Source organism: Dermochelys coriacea, chromosome 1, assembly GCF_009764565.3.
Source record: "Dermochelys coriacea isolate rDerCor1 chromosome 1, rDerCor1.pri.v4, whole genome shotgun sequence".
Classification (NCBI taxonomy): Eukaryota; Metazoa; Chordata; order Testudines; family Dermochelyidae; genus Dermochelys; species Dermochelys coriacea.
The window spans coordinates 9,569,446-9,590,121 of NC_050068.2; the positions used below are offsets into that span (position 1 = coordinate 9,569,446).

The window sequence follows — 20,676 nt, forward strand, 5'->3', positions numbered from 1 at the left end:
CCAGCCAGGGGAGAAGCTGCAGCAGCAGGGAGAGCTTAGGGCCTAGCAGCAGGAGTAGCAGCTTCCCACCTCCCTCCATGCTAGAAGGCAATGGGGGCGGGGGGGAGAGAGAGATTCGCTCCAGGCTAAACAAATCCCTGGTACAGGATAAGTGAAATGGCAGCTGCTCCAGGTCAATTAAGACACCTGGGGCCAATTAAGAACTTTCCAGAAGGCTAGGTTGACTGGGACACCTGAAGCTAATCAGGGGCTGGCTGAAACTAGTTAAAAGCCTCCTTTTAGAAACATGACATGTACAATTCCCTGAGCTACTTCTCCCACAGCAGCCCTCACTTCCTCAAGCTCCATTTCACCCTTATCTCAGGGCCTCCTTCCTTGTGCCTGATATGGTGTGTATTACTCAGCCTCTCCAACCGCGCAACTTTTCTTTTTGCGAATACAGACTAACACGGCTGCTACTCTGAAACGGTTATTTATGTCAGTCAGGACCACATTGGTCAGCAAGGAACCTGAGAGAGACCTAAACCAGCTAGGTGACTAGGAAAAACAATAGCAAATTAAATCAGTGTAATCTACATTAGAGAGAAAAAAATTGAACTACTGATATATTTTACGGGGTTCTAAATTAACTGAATTAGATCATGAAACAGATCTGGGTATCACCGTGGGCAGCTCAATGGGAACCTTGGCTACGCGGGTGGGTGTGGTCAACAAAGCAAACAATGTTCTGATGCATATGGTGAATAATACAGAGAATATTCTAATGCCTTTATTTAAATCAATGGTGCAGCTTCATTTGGATACTGTGTGCTGTACTGGTGACCCCTTCTCAAAAAGGACACTGCAGAGTTAGAGGGGGTTCAGAGAAAGGCGGTAAGAGCGATCCAAGGCCTGGAAACACTCTCCTACGAAGAGAAGTTGGAAACATTAGAATTGGTACGTTAGAAAGGAGATGAATAAAGGGATCATGACGCAAATATATACAATAATAAATGGTTTAGAGAAGGGAGATGGGGAATTTCTGTTCTGTCTCATAGTACCGGTCTGTGAGGTTCAAAGACATTAAAACGTGGGAAATTCAAAACTGCCAAAGGGAAAAACTTTTTCACACATCTAATTAGGCTGTGGAACCCATTGCCACAGGAAGGTTAACAATATTTAAAAGGCAATTGGACATTTATATAGATATCCAGTTATCATAACTAACAATAACAAAATGTTGGGAAGGGCAATTAAACCTCATGCCTCCAGGTGGGTGGAATGGGCTTAGGCAGGGAGGAGAGGGGCTGGGATCATGAGGGTTAGGTGGGTGGAATTGGGAGGGGTTGGGGGCTCGGGACTGGGATCACTAGGGACACTGCTGTGGTGGTTTACAGGCTTTGCAAAAGGCTGGGTTGGGGGGGCTGAAGGCAGTGGGGTGGGAGGCGCTCAGAGCTGGGATAACTGTAGGTAGGCAGGGGGATGTTTGGGGCTAGGAGCACTGCGGGTATTGCTATGGTGGCTTGGGGCCCTGCAAGATGCCATGGATGGGAGTCTTTAGGGGGGCAAGGTTCAGGAAGGGGGTGCTGGGATAATTGGGGTTAGGAAGGTGGGGGGACTGGGATCGTTGGGAGTGGGTGTGCTAGGGGCTCTCGGCAGGGGGACTCGGGGCAGGGACCTCAGAGCTGGGGTCACTGGGAGGCTTGGGGCGGGGGTCATTGGGGGCTTTGGGATGGGAATCACTGGGGGACTTGGACCAGGGGGCTCAGGACAGGGGTCACTGGGGGGGCTTGGGCTGGGAGTCACTCAAGGGCTCACACCAGGAGACTCAGGGCTGTGGTCACTGGGGGGCTCGGGGCAGGGGTCACTGGGGGCTCAGACTGGGAGGCTCAGGGTGGGGGTCACTGGGGGGCTCAGGGCAGGGGTCACTGGAGGGGTTCAGACCGGGAGGCTCAGGGTGGGGGTCATTGGGGAGCTTGGGGCAGGGGTCAGCAGGAGCTCAGGGCAGGTGGTTCAGAGCTGGGGTCATTGGGGGGCTCGGGGCGGGGGGCTCAGAGCTGGGGTCATTGGGGCTCGGGGCAAGAGGCTTGGGGTGGGGGGCTAAGAGCTGGGGTTAGCAGGGGCTCGGGGCAGGTATCAGCGGGCTCAGGGCTGGGATCACTGGGGGGGCTTGGGGCAGGAGGCCTGGGGCTGGGGTCATTGGGGGGCTCAGGGTAGAGGTCACCGGGGGCTCGGGGCAGGGGGCTCAGAGCTGGGGTCATTGGGGGGCTTGGGACGAGAGGCTCGGGCGGGGGCTCGGGGTTGGGGGCTCAGAGCTGGGGTCATTGAGGGGCTCGGGGCGCAAGATGTTGGGGGGTTCAGAGCTAGGGTTATTGGGGGGTTTGGGGCAGGGGGCTCAGAGCTGGGGTCAACGGGGGCTCGGGGTAGGGGTCTTGGGGTGGGGGGCTCAGAGCTCGGGTCATGGGGGGGCTTGGGACAGGGGGGTCACTGGAGGGCTAGGGGAGGAGGGCTCAGAGCTGAGGTCATTGGGGGGCTCGGGGCAGGGGTCAGCGGGGACTTGGGGTGGGGGCTCAGATCTGGGGTCATTGGAGGGCTCAGGGTGGGGGGGCTCAGAGCTGGGGTCATTGGGGGGCTCGGGGCAGGAGGCTCGGGGTGGGGGGCTCAGAGCTGGGGTCATTGGGGGACTCGGGGCAGGAGGCTCAGGGTGGGGGGGCTCAGAGCTGGGGTCATTGGGGGGCTCGGGGCAGGAGGCTCAGGGTGGGGGGCTCAGAGCTGGGGTCATTGGGGAGCTCGGGGCAGGAGGCTCGGGGTGGGGGGCTCAGAGCTGGGGTCAGTGGGGGGCTCGGGGCAGGAGGCTCAGGGTGGGGGGCTCAGAGCTGGGGTCATTGGGGAGCTCGGGGCAGGAGGCTCGGGGTGGGGGGCTCAGAGCTGGGGTCATTGGGGGGCTCGGGGCAGGAGGCTCAGGGTGGGGGGCTCACAGCTGGGGTCAGTGGGGGCTCGGTGCGGGGGGCTTGGGGCAGGGGGTCACTGAGGGGCTCGGGGCTCAGAGCTGGGGTCATTGGGGGGCTCGGGGCAGGAGGCTCAGGGTGGGGGGCTCAGAGCTGGGGTCACTGGTGGGCTCGGAGTGGGGGGCTCAGAGCTGGGGTCATTGGGGGGCTCGGGGCAGGAGGCTCAGGGTGGGGGGGCTCACAGCTGGGGTCAGTGGTGGGCTCGGAGTGGGGGGCTCAGAGCTGGGGTCAGTGGGGGGCTCGGGGCAGGAGGCTCAGGGTGGGGGGCTCACAGCTGGGGTCAGTGGGGGCTCGGTGCGGGGGGCTTGGGGCAGGGGGTCACTGAGGGGCTCGGGGCTCAGAGCTGGGGTCATTGGGGGGCTCGGGGCAGGAGGCTCAGGGTGGGGGGCTCAGAGCTGGGGTCACTGGTGGGCTCGGAGTGGGGGGCTCAGAGCTGGGGTCATTGGGGGGCTCGGGCAGGGATCAGCAGGGGCTCGGGTCACTGGGGGGCTCGGGGCGGTGGGGGGGGGGTCACTGGTTCCCGGCCCCGCGCACGAGCAGACGCCGCAGCAGGAAGCGCCGCGCGCTTACCGCGTCAAAGGGGCGGGGCGGGGCGGGGCGGGAGGCAGGGGGCGGGGCCAGCTACCGCAGAGTGGGGCGGGGACGGAGCGCGTGACGTAGCCCCCCACGAGCCTGGTGCGGCGGGTTCTGTCCCCGCGCGGCCGCCGTAGCACGCCCCGCAGGTTGCTATGGAGGTGGCGGGGCCCTGCTTTGCCCTGCGCTGATCCGCGCGGGAAGCGGCGCGGCGCGGCTGGCGCCCCGGCACCATGGAGGACGAGCTCTACCTGGAGAACATCGACGAGTTCGTCACCGACCAGAACCGCATCGTGAGAGGCGGGGCTGGGGCTGGGGTTCGGGAAGCTGGGGGAGGAGGAGGAGGAAGTGGGAGGCGTGGAGGGGATGAGCATGGTGCGGGAGTTGGCGGGGAGGAGGTTGCGAGGCAGCGGGCGGGATTCCATGACTCCAAGAAGCAGCAGCGCTGGGCTCGCAAAGCCCCGTTAGGCTAAACTGGTAGCACCCAGGCCCTCCCCCACGCCACCTCCCACGTGTTAGACCAGCTCTGTGGCAAGTTCCCTCTGCGTCCTATTTAGGAAGGAGCCGCACGACTGCAACCTAGTGGTGCTCCGGGAATGTCGGTGGGGCAGGAAGGACTCTGACTGACCTTGCATCCCTTGGTGGCTGCTACTCTGATACCTGCTGAACAGCATTTCCTGCAGTGCTTGCAAGCCCACCACATAACGCAGAAACGATGGCTACAGCAGGGCGTTCCTTACAGCTGCAACCTGGCTGTCGTTTTCGATAAAAAAATATATATATATATATATATGCTGCCCCTTGTGCAGTACTTAACTTCCAGAGGCGCACAACTCGGTCAAATCCGTACCAGTGTTGTTGGAATAATTAAAAGAGGGCACTTCTTAAGGAGAGCTACCGTCCCGCAGTTTTCTAGTCAACTCTTTTGACTGTACAGAACTGTTGTAACGTTAATTTTGTTGTAAAGTATTTTTTCCGATGTTTCTTGTTCTCCCCAGTAAATGAACTGTTTTCGCTAAAGTCATGTTTCTAAAATCACCGTAGGTCAGAGACAAATGAGGAAAAACTTCAACCCAAAAGGTGAAAGTTACCAGTGACTGAAATCAGATTTAGGATGGAAACAGTTATACAACCTTAACTAGTACTCCAACGAGTCGTACAGCTAATGAGTATGGCTATTATAATTTCCTTGTATTTCAAAAATACTTAAGCCCTGTTATGGTTGGCACTGTACAGAAGCACAGTAAGGACTTGTCTACACACAGTTTTTGTACCAATTTAACTATATTGTTTTAGAAATATATAAAAAGAAAAGGAGTACTTGTGGCACCTTAGAGACTAACAAATTTATTAGAGCATAAGCTTTCGTGAGCTACAGCTCACTTCATCGGATGCATTTGATGAAGTGAGCTGTAGCTCACGAAAGCTTATGCTCTAATAAATTTGTTAGTCTCTAAGGTGCCACAAGTACTCCTTTTCTTTTTGCGAATACAGACTAACATGGCTGCTACTCTGAAACCTTAGAAATATATGTATTTAAACTGGTGCACCCCCATAGTGTGGTCGCAGTTATACTATTATGAAGGTGCTTGTATAATTTACAGCTTATTTCAGTAAACTTAAGCATCTAAACTGATACTTAAATTAAACCTGTATAAAAACAGATGTACACCAGCCCCCAATGACAGGCCCTGCCCTGAGTACATTAGTCTGAATAGACAGGAGGGAGGGAAGACGGACACAAGGAGATGATTTACCCCGGGTCACATAACAGTTCAGTGGTAGAGCCAGGAGCAGAAGCCATGAAGTTGCCATGCTATGCCGCAGCACCTGTAACATAACTGGAGTTTGCCCTTTGCGTGAGACCCAAAGAGAGCCATGGCAATCTTTGACATAGATTCCAAGGCCAGAAGGGACCACTGTGATCATCCAGTCTGACCTGTATAACCTAGGCCCTGGAATACCCAACCCCCCACCCCCCCAATTGCTGTTTGAGCTAGAGCTTATGTTTTGTTTTAATTCCCAGTCTTGATTTAAAGTGCCAGTTATGGTGAATCCATCACACCCTTGGTGTGTCCTTGATAGCAAGGTTGCATGAACAGCAGCCACTTTTCACAATTATATATTGGGGTTTGTTTTTATTTTCTTCTCTGCTTTGGAAACCTCAACTCAGTAATGTCTATGTGTTGCTTTCTGAATGTCATTGGCTATATCACCACCATTCTTGGACTGTTTCAAAACAACATTCACAAATATGCACCATTTAGGTAGAGGTAGCTTGTTAAATATCTTTTAAGCACTACTAGTCTGCTCAGCATGGTAGGACACACTTAGGCAAATTGCTTCCTCTCTCCGTTTCTCAGTCTCCTCAAAGGCTGGTGGGATTTAGTGCGTCACTGAATGGGGTTTTGTGTGTGTCATGAATTCAGATCGAAAGCAATTTTTTTTGTTGCAGGTTACATACAAATGGCTGAGCTTCACCCTGGGGGTTCATGTCAACCAGGCTAAGCAGTGAGTATTTGTGTATACCACAAGCCTTTTATTCAGTGGCAAAGCCTAATTAGTTGGTGGTTTTGATTAAAAAATTAAATCCAATCTTTTCCAGAAAGATGTAAAGTCCTGTGTTTTTTCTCAGATACTTATTTAGGATTGTATTTAGCATGCCTTATTCATGTCTCACTTAAGCAAGTATTGCTTTAGAAAGAGATCTTAATTAGGCCCTTTGTATAGCTTTATATAATAGGTGTGAATATTATGTACAGAAATGATAATCTTAGAATTATATTAGTGTAGGAATGTGTATAGGTCCTCTTTTGCTGAAAGGTCTAAAAGCGTTTTACAAGCTATGGCCCAGTTCTGCAATTGGATCTGTGCTGATGTAAGAGGCTGCCTCTGCATATCTAATTTCAGGATTGTGATCCCCTGTATTATGCAGCAATAAGGTGGAAATATAAAATACAGTCAGGAAATACAAAAAGTCACTGACAGCAACAATAACTGACCCATACTACAAATAAATATTTGCAATCGCTATCCAGGGGGTTAAATGCACACTTCACTGTATACATACACAAACAGCCTAGATATAACCAAAGCTAAATATTTGCAATATGGATAAGTTAACTTTACTATCGGAACCTTTTGGCATTTCCAGACTTCAGTGTAAATTTGCAACCTTAACATTGTAGTAACATAGCTCTTTGTACTTCATTTTTCTAGGAGTGTGAAAATATGAAAGTAACTTACATTCCTTGAAGTACATAATTGTCCATTAAAGTCATTGGTGTGGTACTTACAGGAGCCATATGATTCCTCTAGGAAGTTTGTTGGGAAGTGGTCTGTACGTCGACTTCTCAGGGTAGACTACAAGCGGCCAGTGAGAGTCCTAGGTTCCTGCCCCCCACCATGGAGGGGGAGGGCCAAGGAATGGCCCAGAGACCCATTCCTAATCTTGAATGAATACGGTCTTGAGGATGGACAGAGGACCCCATTTGTGTATTTAGATGTTCTGGGGGCTGGACTGTGTTCTAGGGTGAATGAAAAAAGTACTCCTTGGGATGAGACAGGAAGATTAAGGTGAAGAGGAGCTAGTTAGATAAAACATAAATGGGAGATGTTTCGATACCATCTTATATGGATTCCATCACTTTGGTATCCATAAGTATCCCAATAAATACAATGAATTGCTCTGTGTGTGTGTGTGTGTGTGTGTGTGTGTGTGTGTGTGTATAGATGTATATAATAATATAAAAAATCAGACACACACACACACACATTTGTCTAAACCCAGTTTTGTGACGTGAGGTGAGGGCATACAAAACAGGAACTGGAAGTTCAGCATATGTATTATGTGAACAGAGCCTTTAATATCCTAATGATAGGCATGGTATAAATGACTAGATAGAGCTATGGAGTGTTGTAGCTGTGTCAGTCCCAGGATATTAGGGAGACAGTGCGGGTGAGGTAATGTCTTTTATTGGACCAACTTCTGTTGGTGAGAGAGACAAGTTTTTGAGCTACACAGAGTTCTTCAGAAGAAATAAACATATTTAGTGAGTTCAGAACATTTTACTGTTGTTGATCCTATGAATGTCACATAAATCACTGGGAATTAGTAGATGATAGGTTGAAGGGTTCTTTTCCTTCCAGGTGGTTAACATTGGTTTCTTTTGTTGTACAGGATGCTGTATGACTATGTAGAAAGGAAGCGAAAGGAGAATTCAGGAGCTCAACTGCATGTCACCTATTTAGTGGCAGGAAATCTCATTCAGAATGGACATGTTGTGAGTACTCAACTCCCTCAATTGTGTGTGCATTGTTTCTCTGTGTCCTGCCTTGTTCTGTAATCTTTGGCGCAAAAACTATTACTGCTTTTACTATTATTTATTTTTGGTGGTGCCCACAATGTGCTAGATCTTATATGACCATAAAAAAAGGTGCAGTCTCTGTCCAATGAGCTTGCAATCTGACAGACAAAATGACAGAGTGGGGAAGGAATTATATTGACCATGTTTGATAATACTTTGATAACAAAACGGGATTTTATTCTGTTGATATTACACTGTCAATTAAAATGCACAAAACCAGTGTTTTTCTTTTTCTTTTTTTTTAAACGGGTTAAATAAAATTACCTTAAATGTGCTGGATACATAGGGTGGAAAAAAGTAAGCTTAACGAGACATGTTTTGCATTTAAAACTAACTAATATTTATTAAACAAAGGAATTATTAACTGTAGTTAGTGAATTGCAGAGTTGTCTGATCACCCTGGGCCAGATTTGCAAAAGTATTTAAGCACCTAAAGATGCAGATAGTGAATCCCACGAGGCACCTAAGTAGGTTAAGTGCCTGTCTCCTGTTGAAACTAATGGGGGTTAGGAGCCTAAATTGCTTAGTTGCTTTTTGAAAATCCCACTTTAGATGCCTAAATACATTTGAAAATCTGATCCCATGTCCTTCATGTTTTTAAAATTAGTAGATCTCGTCCTCACCCCCACAGTTTTATCCATAGATTAGAAGAGGAAAAAAGCCTTGTGGCTTTTTCAACTTCTAATCAGTTCCTCAACTTTGAATGAGCTAGACCAAAATGAAGAAAATATTAATTCTGCACCTGCTAACTAAACTGAAACCCAAAGTAATTCGGGCCAAAGCTTATCTGTACAGCAAAAATTGAAAATACTTACATTTGAAAAAAATGTAATACCAGGATTTCTTCTATTGTAAAGATTAAATACTACAGATATTTACTAATGCTGTACGTTACATTTTGACACATTTATGAAGCTTAAGATAAGTAATAAAACAGAATACGTTAATTCATAAATTTGGGGAGGGCTCTTTTATGCAGCATTTTTTTATTCATTTACATGATTTGAATAGATTACAGTAAATTTACGCTTTAACGTAGATTGTAGGCTGTCATAATCTCAAATTTAGTTTTAAACAAGTTTATTTTTTAAAATTAAAATGTATTTAATTTAAATATAGAGCATCCATTTATAATTTAAAAAAATATTTGTATCCATTCTGGGAAATATTATAACAAGCAATTAGAATGACACGCAAGGAAGGTAATACTTAGGAGCAGCATTTTGTAAGTGCTGCGTGGCGGGGGGAAGTTTTAAGAGAAGCCCAGAGAGGAGCTGTGGGAATTTAAAGAAAAGGCCTGGTCTTGGAAGAAATAACAGGTTTTGGAATAGATGAGGCTTTATCTGACACAAGGTCATTTTAATGTGGAGGAGAATAATGAGCTTGCGTCATGCATTTTACATTAAACATTGTTTCTTAATTTGAGAGTTCCTGATGATCTTGCAATACTGACTCCTCTCAGGAGGGGCTGCTGCAGGGCTGTAGATTTAACACTGCAAGAATTACTTGAGTGGAGAGTTGGAAATTGAATACCTCCATAGATCTCTTCATAGTATCCTATTTTATTCACTACATGTTCCCTTTACTGTAATCACACTGTTCACTACCTTTTCCAACCCTCAAGGGATGGCTCAGACTGCTGCTTTTTCTATCCTTGGCTCTTAGACTGTTCCCAAATTTCTCTTTCCTCCCACTTCGACTGCCTGTTTGTGGGTATTGAAAGAACACACAATTGATAAATGTTGTCAGACGCATGAATTCTGATATTCTTTGCATGGATTGCAATTGTCTTTACATGGTAATCCAGCTGTACACAATAATAATACTTAGCTCTTGCACAGAGTTTTTCATCAGTGGATCTCAAATCAGGAATTACATGCACATTGTGGAACACGTTTCCCTGGATCTGTCTCTCTGGGTGTTGGATGAATGCTCAATTTCTCATTGTACAAGACCTTGTCTGCGCTAACCATGTTAACTGATGTGTCGGTCATCTTAAATGCTTACAACTAACATGGGTCAATGCATCAGATTTGTTCCTGGCACAGCCATATGTTAGCTACCTTAGCTTATGCACACGTACCGTGCTGCAGAATTGTTCTTTAATGCATTTGGGCAGCTGTTCCATTACTGCTTCATCTACTGCCGCCAGAGATGGAGGATTGGGTGTTTCTCCAATGTTGTAGTGATTTGGTGGATATTGCCCCAGGAAAGTAGGCCTACAAGGCCTCAAAAGACTATTTTGACAGAGCCATGATCAAGTTTTGTGCTACTATAAAGCTGCATCAAATATCCATTGACCATTTATTTCGTTTTCTTTAAATTTAAAGACCTTGGTTCCTCATTGTGATAAATTATCATTTCTTTACAGTGCCACAAGGTTGCAGTAGTGAGAGAGGATAAACTGGAAGGTAGGTGATTTTGGGAATTATGATTTTTGTAACTTTTTTTTTTCTCTGAAGGAATAATGTCAACAAAAACATTGCCCATCTGTACACACTGTCTTCAGGTATTTTTAATCAAATTATTGGATTCAGGTGTATTCGCTTTTTCCCAGAACCTTTAGAATCTGAGCCCACATCAGCACAACTTCTCAAACTTGTAGCTTAGTAACTGATTTTTAGGTAGCACTTCTTTTATGGAGCAAGGGATCACTTCACCTGTCACTGAGGCAGCTGCCATTAGGCTGGAATGCAGCAGTACTGGAATTGTGCACAGCAACACCTCACAACATTTTAGGATGGCAAGGGAAGAATACTGAATCTGATTGTGAAACTACAAGGGGAGCTTAGGCCGAATCAGAACACTGGGGCCAACAGCCCTACTTTCTGGGAAGTGCAGTGGGGATCTTCATTTGCCATGAGTGTCTTAATGTCCCATAACCCCATGCAGGGAAGTTTGATTCAGTACTGAATGGGAAATGCTACTTACTAAACTGCTAACGTCGCTTTCTGAAGCAGCTGGGGTCATTTGCTGTTGGTTTTTCATCCAACTATCTGAACCTAACCCTGCTTGTGAGATCTGATGAATCTCAGCCTAAATGCTTAGGACTACAGGCCATTATTAATTTCCATCTGATGATTTTGGCTTCAGATAATATACCAATATATTCATTGTTCAGTTGAGTCTGCAAATGCCTCCGTACTGACATTCCAGCTTCACTAGTCAGGCTTTTGTCAAGTCACTGTTGAAAACCAAAACTTAATAAGTCTAACATGGGATTTTTCATAACTATTCCATTCTTGTATCTGAACACCTTCCAGTAGTACATTAGGCAATGTGACTAACATTGCCACGTGTTTTGTTCTCTCATCCTCTCTCCAGGGAGAGAGTTGTGTGTATGGTGGAGAATGTTGGTTTGATAGGGTTTTTTCTGTAGTTGTCTTTTATGTGCATGTTGCTATGCGTTTATATTAGACTTCAAAGCCAGATGGGACCAATGTGATCATGCAGTCTGACCTCCTGCACATACCAGGCCACAGAATCTCACACATACGCTCCTAAAATAGACCCATATTAAAGAAGGCAGATCAAAAATATGCCTTGAACTTGGAGGGGAAGGTGTTGAGGTTTATGATGGTCCATAATTCTAATGAGAGTACCTTTCACAGCCCGGGAACATCCTCCATGACAGCTCTGTCTCCCATGCAGATAAACTTTACCCTTATGATAGAAGGTTCCATTGTGCAAGAGGAGAGTTATCAGCCACAGCCTTCAGCCCAGCGCTTTAGGCAATCTCTTAGATATCCTGGATCCAGGCCACGGAGCACCTGGAAGATTAGGATTGAGACTTTGGAATTTACTCAGTATTCTGTGAGAAGCCACTGTAGAGTGGAGAACAGGTTTGATGTGCTTGTGGTAACCTGAATTCTGAGTCAGTGGGTAGGTTAAAAACCGGTGATACTAAGATCCAAGAATGCTTTCTCAAAGTTAGAACCACCGCTCTTCAGCTTTTCTGCCACCTTCGATTGATGCTTGCTGTGCTAATGAAGGGCTTTCCTGTTCATTTTCAGCAATGAAGTCTAAGCTAGCCACGATTGCTAGTGTGCATGTCTACAGCATTCAGAAAGCCATGCTGAAGGACAGCGGGCCCCTCTACAATACAGACTATGATATCGTCAAGACAAACCTGCAGAACTGCAGCAAGTGAGTTAAGCAGTGCTATCATATGAATGTTCTTCTTGGACCCCCCTTTTCCTTTTAAAATTGTTTGAATGTGGGGCTGATGAGTTGCATTAATATAGCACTCTTCATCAGTGGAACTCAGCGTTTTACAAAAACGAGTCTGCATTGTTACCCTGTCTGTCCGAAAGGCAAATTGAAACTGATGTCCAGAAACGTGCAGTGACGTGCTCAAAGTTGCCTATTAAGTCAAAGGCAAAGTCTCAGCTAGAACCCAGGTCTCTTGACTCCCACTCCTGTGCTCTATCTGCTGGAGCATGCTGCCTCCCTTAAAAGGTGCCCTGGAAAATGATGTCCTTTTGTACAGACAGATAGTCTGGGCAGAGGCAGTGCAAGCCTTCCCCACACCTGATTGGGAAAGGGATCACCCCTGAATTAAGGGGAATTCTGTCTCCATGACTGGTTAATCCTTTTTCCTTTCTGAGATTGATAGTAGGGGGCCAGTTGTGAAGGTGATTTCTGTCAAGTCGGCATTTGTCCACAAGGGACTGGATTGAGGCCACCAAAGTAACTTTAAATAGGCCTCCAGACAGCTATTGGATAATGACTCCACATTTGAGCCTCTTGTGGAATTACTATTTCCATTGTATTTATGCACCTCTGTTTTACAAACACCTGTTGTGTACTTTTTTCTTTGTACACTTGGGCAAATTAGAGTGAATTTAGTTTCCATAGTGATAGCTGATCGCGCCATGAAATCACTAGGGACTTTTCTATGGCCAATCTATTTCATGTGGAAGGCACTCCGCTACCAAAGTGACGGGCAGCAGAACAAATCCTAAAATAGGTAGCTGCTTTCAAAATGCCTACAAGAGAATGTTTACTATCCCAACCAATGTTCTGTAGTTCAGGGGCACAGGCAGAGAGTTGTTTTTCCTGAGTAGATGATAGCAAGCACCATAGAAAACGATAGAAAATTATGGTCCAATTAAAATGTACAAAGTTTGGCCATAGTTGCCATACTTCAATATTAATGTATCCTAGGGCAGTGCTACTCAAAGTGGTGGTCCGTGGACCGGTGCCGGTCTGCAAGCCATTGGCTGCTGGTCTGCGCGCATAGTGGGGAAAAAAAAATTGCCAGTCCCCCACATCAGATAGCTTGAGAAGCACTATCCTAGGGCACCCTCTGCAGTGAAATCTGAATCTTGGCGTAAATCCATGTCTCTGACTTAAAAATTGCTAAGGTTTAGGCCATATAGAACTTTAAAATAACTCTCTAAAGCTTGTTTTTAAATTCATGTGGCGTCTTGGTGCTGAATTTTCTAACTGAATTTAAAACATGAAGCCTGTAATTCAGAGGTGACTTATACTGCAGGCAATGCTTGCTATTATGAGCTGAACTGGTTGGGCATAGCAGAGGAATAAGATATTCTTCTCCATATTATCATTGTAGCCTGTTAATTTGTGATCTAATTAGAGTAAATTTAGACTGATGTGTTTCCTCTTTCTGAAAATTGTATTAATGTAGTAGTCAGCTGTTGGGTTTTAACACACACACAAAAAGCAGAAAATCTTACAGCTGGTTTTCAACATGAAAACAATCCTGTGGACTTTGAGCCTGATCCAAAGGCCATTGAAGTCAGTGGGTAATGGGTTTTAATTTGGGCTAATCACACTGCTCCTCATTAAGGTGTAGTGCAGATGCAAAACCTTAACAGTGACCTCTGCAATGTTAAGGCAGATTAACTTCCCAAATATATGGAATTTGTGGTGGTCAGATATGTTGACCCGTTGATATAATTGAAGTAAGTGAATGAGAGTTGACTGTTAAAGTTTTGCATTTTGGTGTGAAATTGATGAAGTTGGGGCATGTATTACTTATGGGTGTCTGGAGATGGCATCTAAAGTGAAAGCTTTATAGGGTGTTGGAGTGTGGTGTTTAGTTTTGAAGGCAAATGAAGGTGGAAAGGAATGCATACATCTTTTCCCTTATTTCAGTGCTTGTAAGGTTTTGGATGGACTGGGTATGTCCTGTTGCAACCTTAAACTATGTTAGTGACTATGTTGTTTGTTAGTGTATGTTAGTTTCTACTTAATGTGAAATTAATCATGAGCTGTGCTTATATAATGCTAAGGCACAGTAGTGGAATGGTATGAGATTGTTTTGTTTGTTTTTTATTTCTTATGTAAATAAAAATATTCCATGATGAGTTAATTGTATTAAATCAGAAAGTGCAGTTCTTATCAGCTCCCATAGTGCTTTGGTGTTTCAAAGAAAAATCAGGATGGGAGTTGATCTAGTGGTTCACATAGGGGATAAGGATTCAAGACCTGTCAGTGAATTGCTTTGTAACCTTGAGCAAATATTTACCTTCTGCACCTCAGTGTCCCCTGTCAACCAAATTTCAGATCATATAAGGATGTTCCTTATAGCCAAAATGTGCATAGAAATAACTTTTGTGTACTGAGTCTCCAAATGTTTTGGATGTCTTCTGAGCCACTTGGATAGTATGGCTCAATCTATAATACTTGCCTATTTCACAGGGTGGTTCGTGAAGCTTGGCTACTACTGTGAGGGGTGCATTAGAAATTCTGAAAATAAGATCATTCATGTTGTAGACTGTCAGATGAAATATATTTACAAAATATTATGACATTTATATGGAAAGCTTTAGCAAGTGATTCACTGGTAATACAAATGTAACCAATTTAGGAATAAAATTGCTGCTTTCCCTCCCCTTTTCCCACTGTGTAATGACAAGTGTTTTTCCTCAATGAAATTTGATCAGCTTGTTTTGTATTTTAATGCGTCAACCCCTGCTGACATGTTCAAATGATCGTTTCAGTGTGATGTCTCTCCCTCTCAACTCTCTGCTAGCTTTTCTTTGTAGTCCATGCCTAAATTAAATTGCTTCTTTTCCCCATAACAGTATAATATAGAACCAGGAAAGTAAGACACTACTAGAAAGGAAACTGAGGTGGAAAATAAGATGTTAAAGTGCTAATTAAATTTTTCACTCCATCACCCAGGTTTAGTGCCATTCAGTGTGCTGCTGCAGTCCCCAGGACGTCAGCTGAAGTTCCTCAGGCATCTGCACAGGCTGATTCCCAGACACCAAATGACACACACGCTGTCAATGTGCCTACAATCAATGGTCATGTCTCATCAACTGCTAAACAGCCCTCCCCTCAGCCCAAAGGGATCATGGGAATGTTTGCTACAAAATCAGCTTCCAAATCCCAAGACACAAATAAAGAAACTAAACCAGAGTCCAAAGAGACAACAATTGTAAGTTACCTCAACATCCTTTGGAAATTTGTTTGGATAATAACCTTACTAACTTCACTTTTAATCTTCAATCTAAATAAATTTTTTTCAGTGGTGACTCCCTCCCATTGCTTTGAATTCTAGCCTCATTGTCACCCGAGAATACTTAAACCCTCTCCTCATTTAAAATATCTAATGGCTTAGTATGATGATGTCTGCTCAGTCATTTTTTCTGTAGCTAATTCGTGCCTCATTCACTTATCTTTTCTTCAGAAGTTCTGTTTTCCAGATCTTTTGTGTTTTTTCTTTGCTCTCCTTCCTTTGGGACAGATCCTCAGCTGGTGTTAATCAGCGTAACTATTGAAGTCAATGGAACTATGTCCATGTAAGAGAGAGAATTCAGCCTTAGTTAAACAAGATAAAGATGCTTAACTGATCACCCATATCACCTTTCTTGGGGCTCTTTGAATTTTTGATTGCTTAACTAAAGATAAGGACTTGACATTCAAATTTAATTTTATATCATTTTATTAATTATCCTTAATATAATAGCCACTAATAGGATAGGATATTAGAATTCAAAAACAGTATTGGACTATGATTTTGCTAACAAATTAAAAACTGGTCAATATGATAGCCATTCAGGTTTTCAGAATCAAATACTTTCTACTGTGGTTGTATTAATACACAGTCAACCACTATCTTGGGAAGGTGACTTTGTTCAGATTTTTTTTTTTTTATGAAGGCCAGGTCTACACTACAAACTGATATTGGTATAGCTGCGTCGCTCAGGGGTGTGAAAAATCCACATCTCTGAGTGATGTAGTTATACCTATTAAACCTCCGGTGTAGACAACGCTATGTTGACGGGAAAATTTCTCTTGTCGACATAGCTACTGCTTCTCTGGGAGACGGGTTAACTGCGCCGACAGGAGAAGCTCTTTTGTTGCCTTAGGTAGTGTCTTGACTAAAGTATTACAGTGGTACAGCTACAGTACTGTATGTGAAGACAAGCCCACAATTCCTCAAAATAAAGCTTCACTTGTGCCAGTTTTTTATCAACTCCAGTGTTGCTAACACAACAGAGGAAGTACAATCCAAAGCTAAAGCATGAGGCAGTTTGGTCAGTTACTTACATCCAGTTCATTTAAGGTCTCCTTCCCAATGACTCTATCATAGTCAATCCTTTTAACTCACATCCTCACAAATTGTATTAGCCCTAGGATCTGATTAATACTCCTAACTACCGATCATAAACTCCTATATTTATAACAAACTGTATATACTGAGTGCACTTTAACAGGTTTGCATACTTGATCTCATTTTATGTCTGTATACACTTAGAACTCAAAAGGCAGTATGAAACTTAACTGTGGTAGATGTGTACACCGTTTCACAATCTTAGTTAACAACTGTAATTTGTTTAGTTTCAAAGATATTTTACAACAAAGCTGATTGGAACCTTTTACAAAACAAGGACACACGCTGTAACTGTGACACTCAACACTCTTTAAAGCTCATGCCCAAGCATAAATACTTCCTTACTAATTTGTACCCAATTTCAGTAATCAGTCAACTAAGAAAAACTGTATTACTTACCAGACTTTTCCTCAGCTCACTGTTCACTGTTGACACTGCAAATGCAGGTGGAGGGAAGAACAGACAAGTCTTCCCAGTGCTCTAGCAGGCAACCTGAATTGCTGTAAAATAGAAAATGACATGGAAAGGTTCCTATACAAGATAGTATTTGATGTCACCCCCAGGACCCCAGTCTTCTACCTTTCAGGTGTCTTTGGCTTTCAGAAAGTGATGTGATGAAGGAGACAGGTCATTTTAGCCCATTTCTGCTGGGTGGTCCTGCTTGACTCCTGTTTTTGGAGGTGCTGGTGTGGACCAATGAGATGGTGACCATACTTCTACCGAAGATTCAAAATGTCCAATCAAAAATGAGAGTTGTTCTCTCTCACCATCCGATCAGGAAATGAGTTATCACCTTTGAGTTTTCACAAGTGGGGCTGGAATTTTGCAGTCTTCTAAAACATAAGAACAGCTGTACTGGGTCAGACCAAAGGTCCAGCTAGCCTAGTATCCGGTCTTCCCACAGTGGCCAATACCAAGTGCCCCAGAGGAAATGAACAGAACAGGTAATCATCGAGTGATCCATCCCCTGTCGCTCATTCCCCGCTTCTGGCAAACGGGCTAGGGACAGCATCCCTGCCCATCCTGACTAACAGCCATTGATGGACCTATCCTCCATAAACTTATCTAGTTCTTTTTTGAACCCTATTATAGTCTTGACCTTCACAACATCCTCTGGCAAAGAGTTCCACAGGTGTAAAGAAATACTTCCTTTTGTTTGTTTTTAAACCTGCTGCCTATTCATTTCATTTGGTGATCCCCTAGTTTTCATGTGATGAGAAGGAGTAAATAACACTTTCTTATTTACTTTCTCCACACCAGTCATGATATTATAGATCTCTATCATATTCCCCTTTATTCATCTCTTTTCCAAGCTGAAAAGTCCCAATTTTATTAAACCCTTCTCATATGGAAGCCGTTCCACTCCCCTGATAATTTTTGTTGTCCTTTTCTGACCCTTTTCCAATTCCAGTATATCCTTTTTGAGATGGGGTGACCACATCTGCACTCAGTATTCAAGTTGTGGGCGTACTTTGGATTTATATAGGGGCAGTATATTTTCTGTTGTCTTATCTATCCCTTTCTTAATGATTCCCAATGTTCTGGTCACTTTTTTGACTGCCACTACACATTGAGTGGATGTTTTCAGAGAACTATCCGCAATGACTCACAAGATCGATCTTGAGTGATAACAGCTAAATTTAGATCCCAGCATTTTATATGTATAGTTGAGATTGTTTTCCACTGTGCATTACTTTGCATTTATCAACATTGAATTTCATCTGCCATTTTGTTGCCCAGTCACCCAGTTTTGTGAGATCCTTTTGTAGCTATTCGCAGTCTGCTTGGGACTTAGCTATCTTGAGTAGTTTTGTATCATCTGCAAATTTTCCCACCTCACTGTGTATCCCTTTTTCCAGATCATTTTTGAATATGTTGAACAGGACTGGTCCCAGTACAGACCCCTGGGAGACACCATTATTTACATCTCTCCATTCTGAAAACCGATCGTTTATTCCTACCCTTTGTTTCCTATCTTTTAACCAGTTACTAATCCATGAGAGGACCTTCCTTCTTATCCCATGACAGTTTACTTTGCTTAAGAGCTTTTGGTGAGGAACCTTGTCAAAAGCTTTCTGAAAATATAAGGTTTCAGAGTACTATATCCACTGGATCCCCCTTGTCTATATGCTTGTTGACCCCCTCAAATAATTTTAGAGGATTGGTGAGGCATGATTTCCCTTTACAAAAACCATGTTGACTCTTCCCCAACATTATGTTCATCTATGTGTCTGACAGTTCTGTTCTTTACTATAGTTTCAACCAGTTTGCCTAGTACTGAAGTCAGGCTTATTGGCCTGTAATTTCTGGATCGCCTCTGGAGCTCTTTTTAAAAATTGGCGTCACGTTAGCTATCCTCCAGTCATTTGGTACAGAATAACTCTTTGTGCAAAACATTTGTCATAGCAGCCTGCGTAAGACAAGTTGGTCATAGTTGGTACAACCACCTTGTGACATGCATTAAACACTGGATGGTTTGTTCTGGTCAGCAACTTACCTCCATAACTTACCTCACTTTCCATGGGCCCCTCTGTGGTGCCTCCCTTGGCCAGCTTTGCTGTTATGCTTGCTCAGGTTGCAGTGTCTCCATCAATGCTCTACTAGCTGCTGAAGTGTCCAGTTCTAAGTTCCTATTGCTAATACAAAGTCCCTCAGTATTCTTTAAACTTGTTTTATCAGTCCATTATACAATTCAAAGTCACTTAAAGAACAGTTGCTCCCTAGTAGGCTGGCACAGCTGTATAAATCTTCCACTTCTTATTTTACCAACAGTGGTGGGACCTTTGTAAATATGGCTCAGTTGAGTCTGTGCTTTATTGATCAGTACAGTTCTGATTATTCTACTTTGTGATCAAATGTCTTCATAACATACTACTTCTGTCTTTTTTTATTTATTGCCTCTTTCAACACAGAAGTATTTCACTAACTTGATAGCATAAGCATGTTTGATTGCAAATATTAGCCTTGCTTCTTCACTTTTCACTAAACTACAAGAAATCGATATGAATGCAACCCCCTTTCCCTAACAGATTTGCCCCTGAGTTAAACCCTGTCATTAAAGTTTACTACGTTTTGACCAAAGTTGTATCACTTATAGTTGACTTCCGTTTTACACAGATAACTTCATTTAATCGCAATTGTTGATGCAGGCTGGTTCTCTATTTTTCATTTTACTTCGATCTGGCAACATAATATAGTATCTAAATATTTAGTATCCATTTTTAGTTCATTCATTCATAGACAGGGAAAAAGGGAAGTCTCTTCAGCTGCACCAACAGTACACTCTGGTGAAAGGCTGAAGAAACTCAGTCTATGTGGAAAGTTTGATGAAACCTTGCTGTTAGACTTTGAGGTTTTTTTTTTTTTTAATTCTCTCAGCCCTGTGTCCTATCTTTTCTGAAAAGTCTTGATGTCAGGGCAATTCTTAAATAGTGATGACTAAGGTCTGCAAATTTTAAGTTATTATGCCCAGTAGAATGATGCCAATTTATGCCAGCTGAAGTTCCTGCGCTCTGTAGTGCTCAAAAGTGAACTGTTCCTAGCAGTTAGTGGAATGTGAACCTAAAGAGTATCCATGAGCTCTCCCTAGATGATAACTTATGTTAGGGTCATTAAAGTTTGGACTCTGAGAGGGAGGGAGAGGGAGAGAGGGGCAGGCATTTGCAGCTGGCTTTTCAGGTGCCAAAATACTCTTATCCCCTGTTTTTTTCGAGAAAGGTAGGATACTCATAGTATTGAGACATTTAAAAAAAAAAAAAAGAAAAAGAGGAATAGCAGGAAGATTAGACCTTAATTTAGAGTAATGTTGATGGATTTTTTTTTTTTAAACGCTATGACAGATAAATGGATATTTAAAAAAAAATGGTTATGGTAGCTTCACAATGTCTGTTTTCATAATTTAACATACATTGGTTCAAAGTGAATTTAGGGATGGTGAAATATATTAGCTTGATGATCTTGGAGACTAAGGGAGTTGGGCATTGAAAGTCAATGAGACTCGGGCATCTAATTCCCATTAGCACTTTAGAAACTCTTCCCCTGCAGATTGTGTATGTTTACAGAACAGGTATAGCATGAGTAGTAGAAGTGCAAGCTCCTTTACGCTGTTCTGCCAGTGTGTCAGTAAAATGGGGTAGCTAAATCTCCATGGCCCGTTCAG

At 43.9% G+C, this 20,676-nt stretch overlaps 1 protein-coding gene across 2 annotated transcripts in view; it reads left to right on the forward strand.

Annotated features, from left to right (window-relative positions):
- The first annotated feature begins 3,590 nt into the window (after window positions 1-3,590).
- Window positions 3,591-20,676, forward strand: part of POLD3 (DNA polymerase delta 3, accessory subunit) — a 38,535-nt gene continuing 21,449 nt past the window's right edge. The window contains exons 1-6 of one of the 2 annotated variants that reach the window (XM_038382040.2): window positions 3,591-3,853; window positions 6,016-6,071; window positions 7,741-7,843; window positions 10,299-10,338; window positions 11,941-12,073; window positions 15,080-15,338. In XM_038382040.2, the coding sequence (XP_038237968.1) occupies window positions 3,794-3,853; window positions 6,016-6,071; window positions 7,741-7,843; window positions 10,299-10,338; window positions 11,941-12,073; window positions 15,080-15,338 (651 nt within the window). In that variant the 5' untranslated portion in view covers window positions 3,591-3,793. The remainder of the gene's footprint in view (window positions 3,854-6,015; window positions 6,072-7,740; window positions 7,844-10,298; window positions 10,339-11,940; window positions 12,074-15,079; window positions 15,339-20,676) is intronic. The other variant, XM_038382031.1, reaches the window with a different exon arrangement.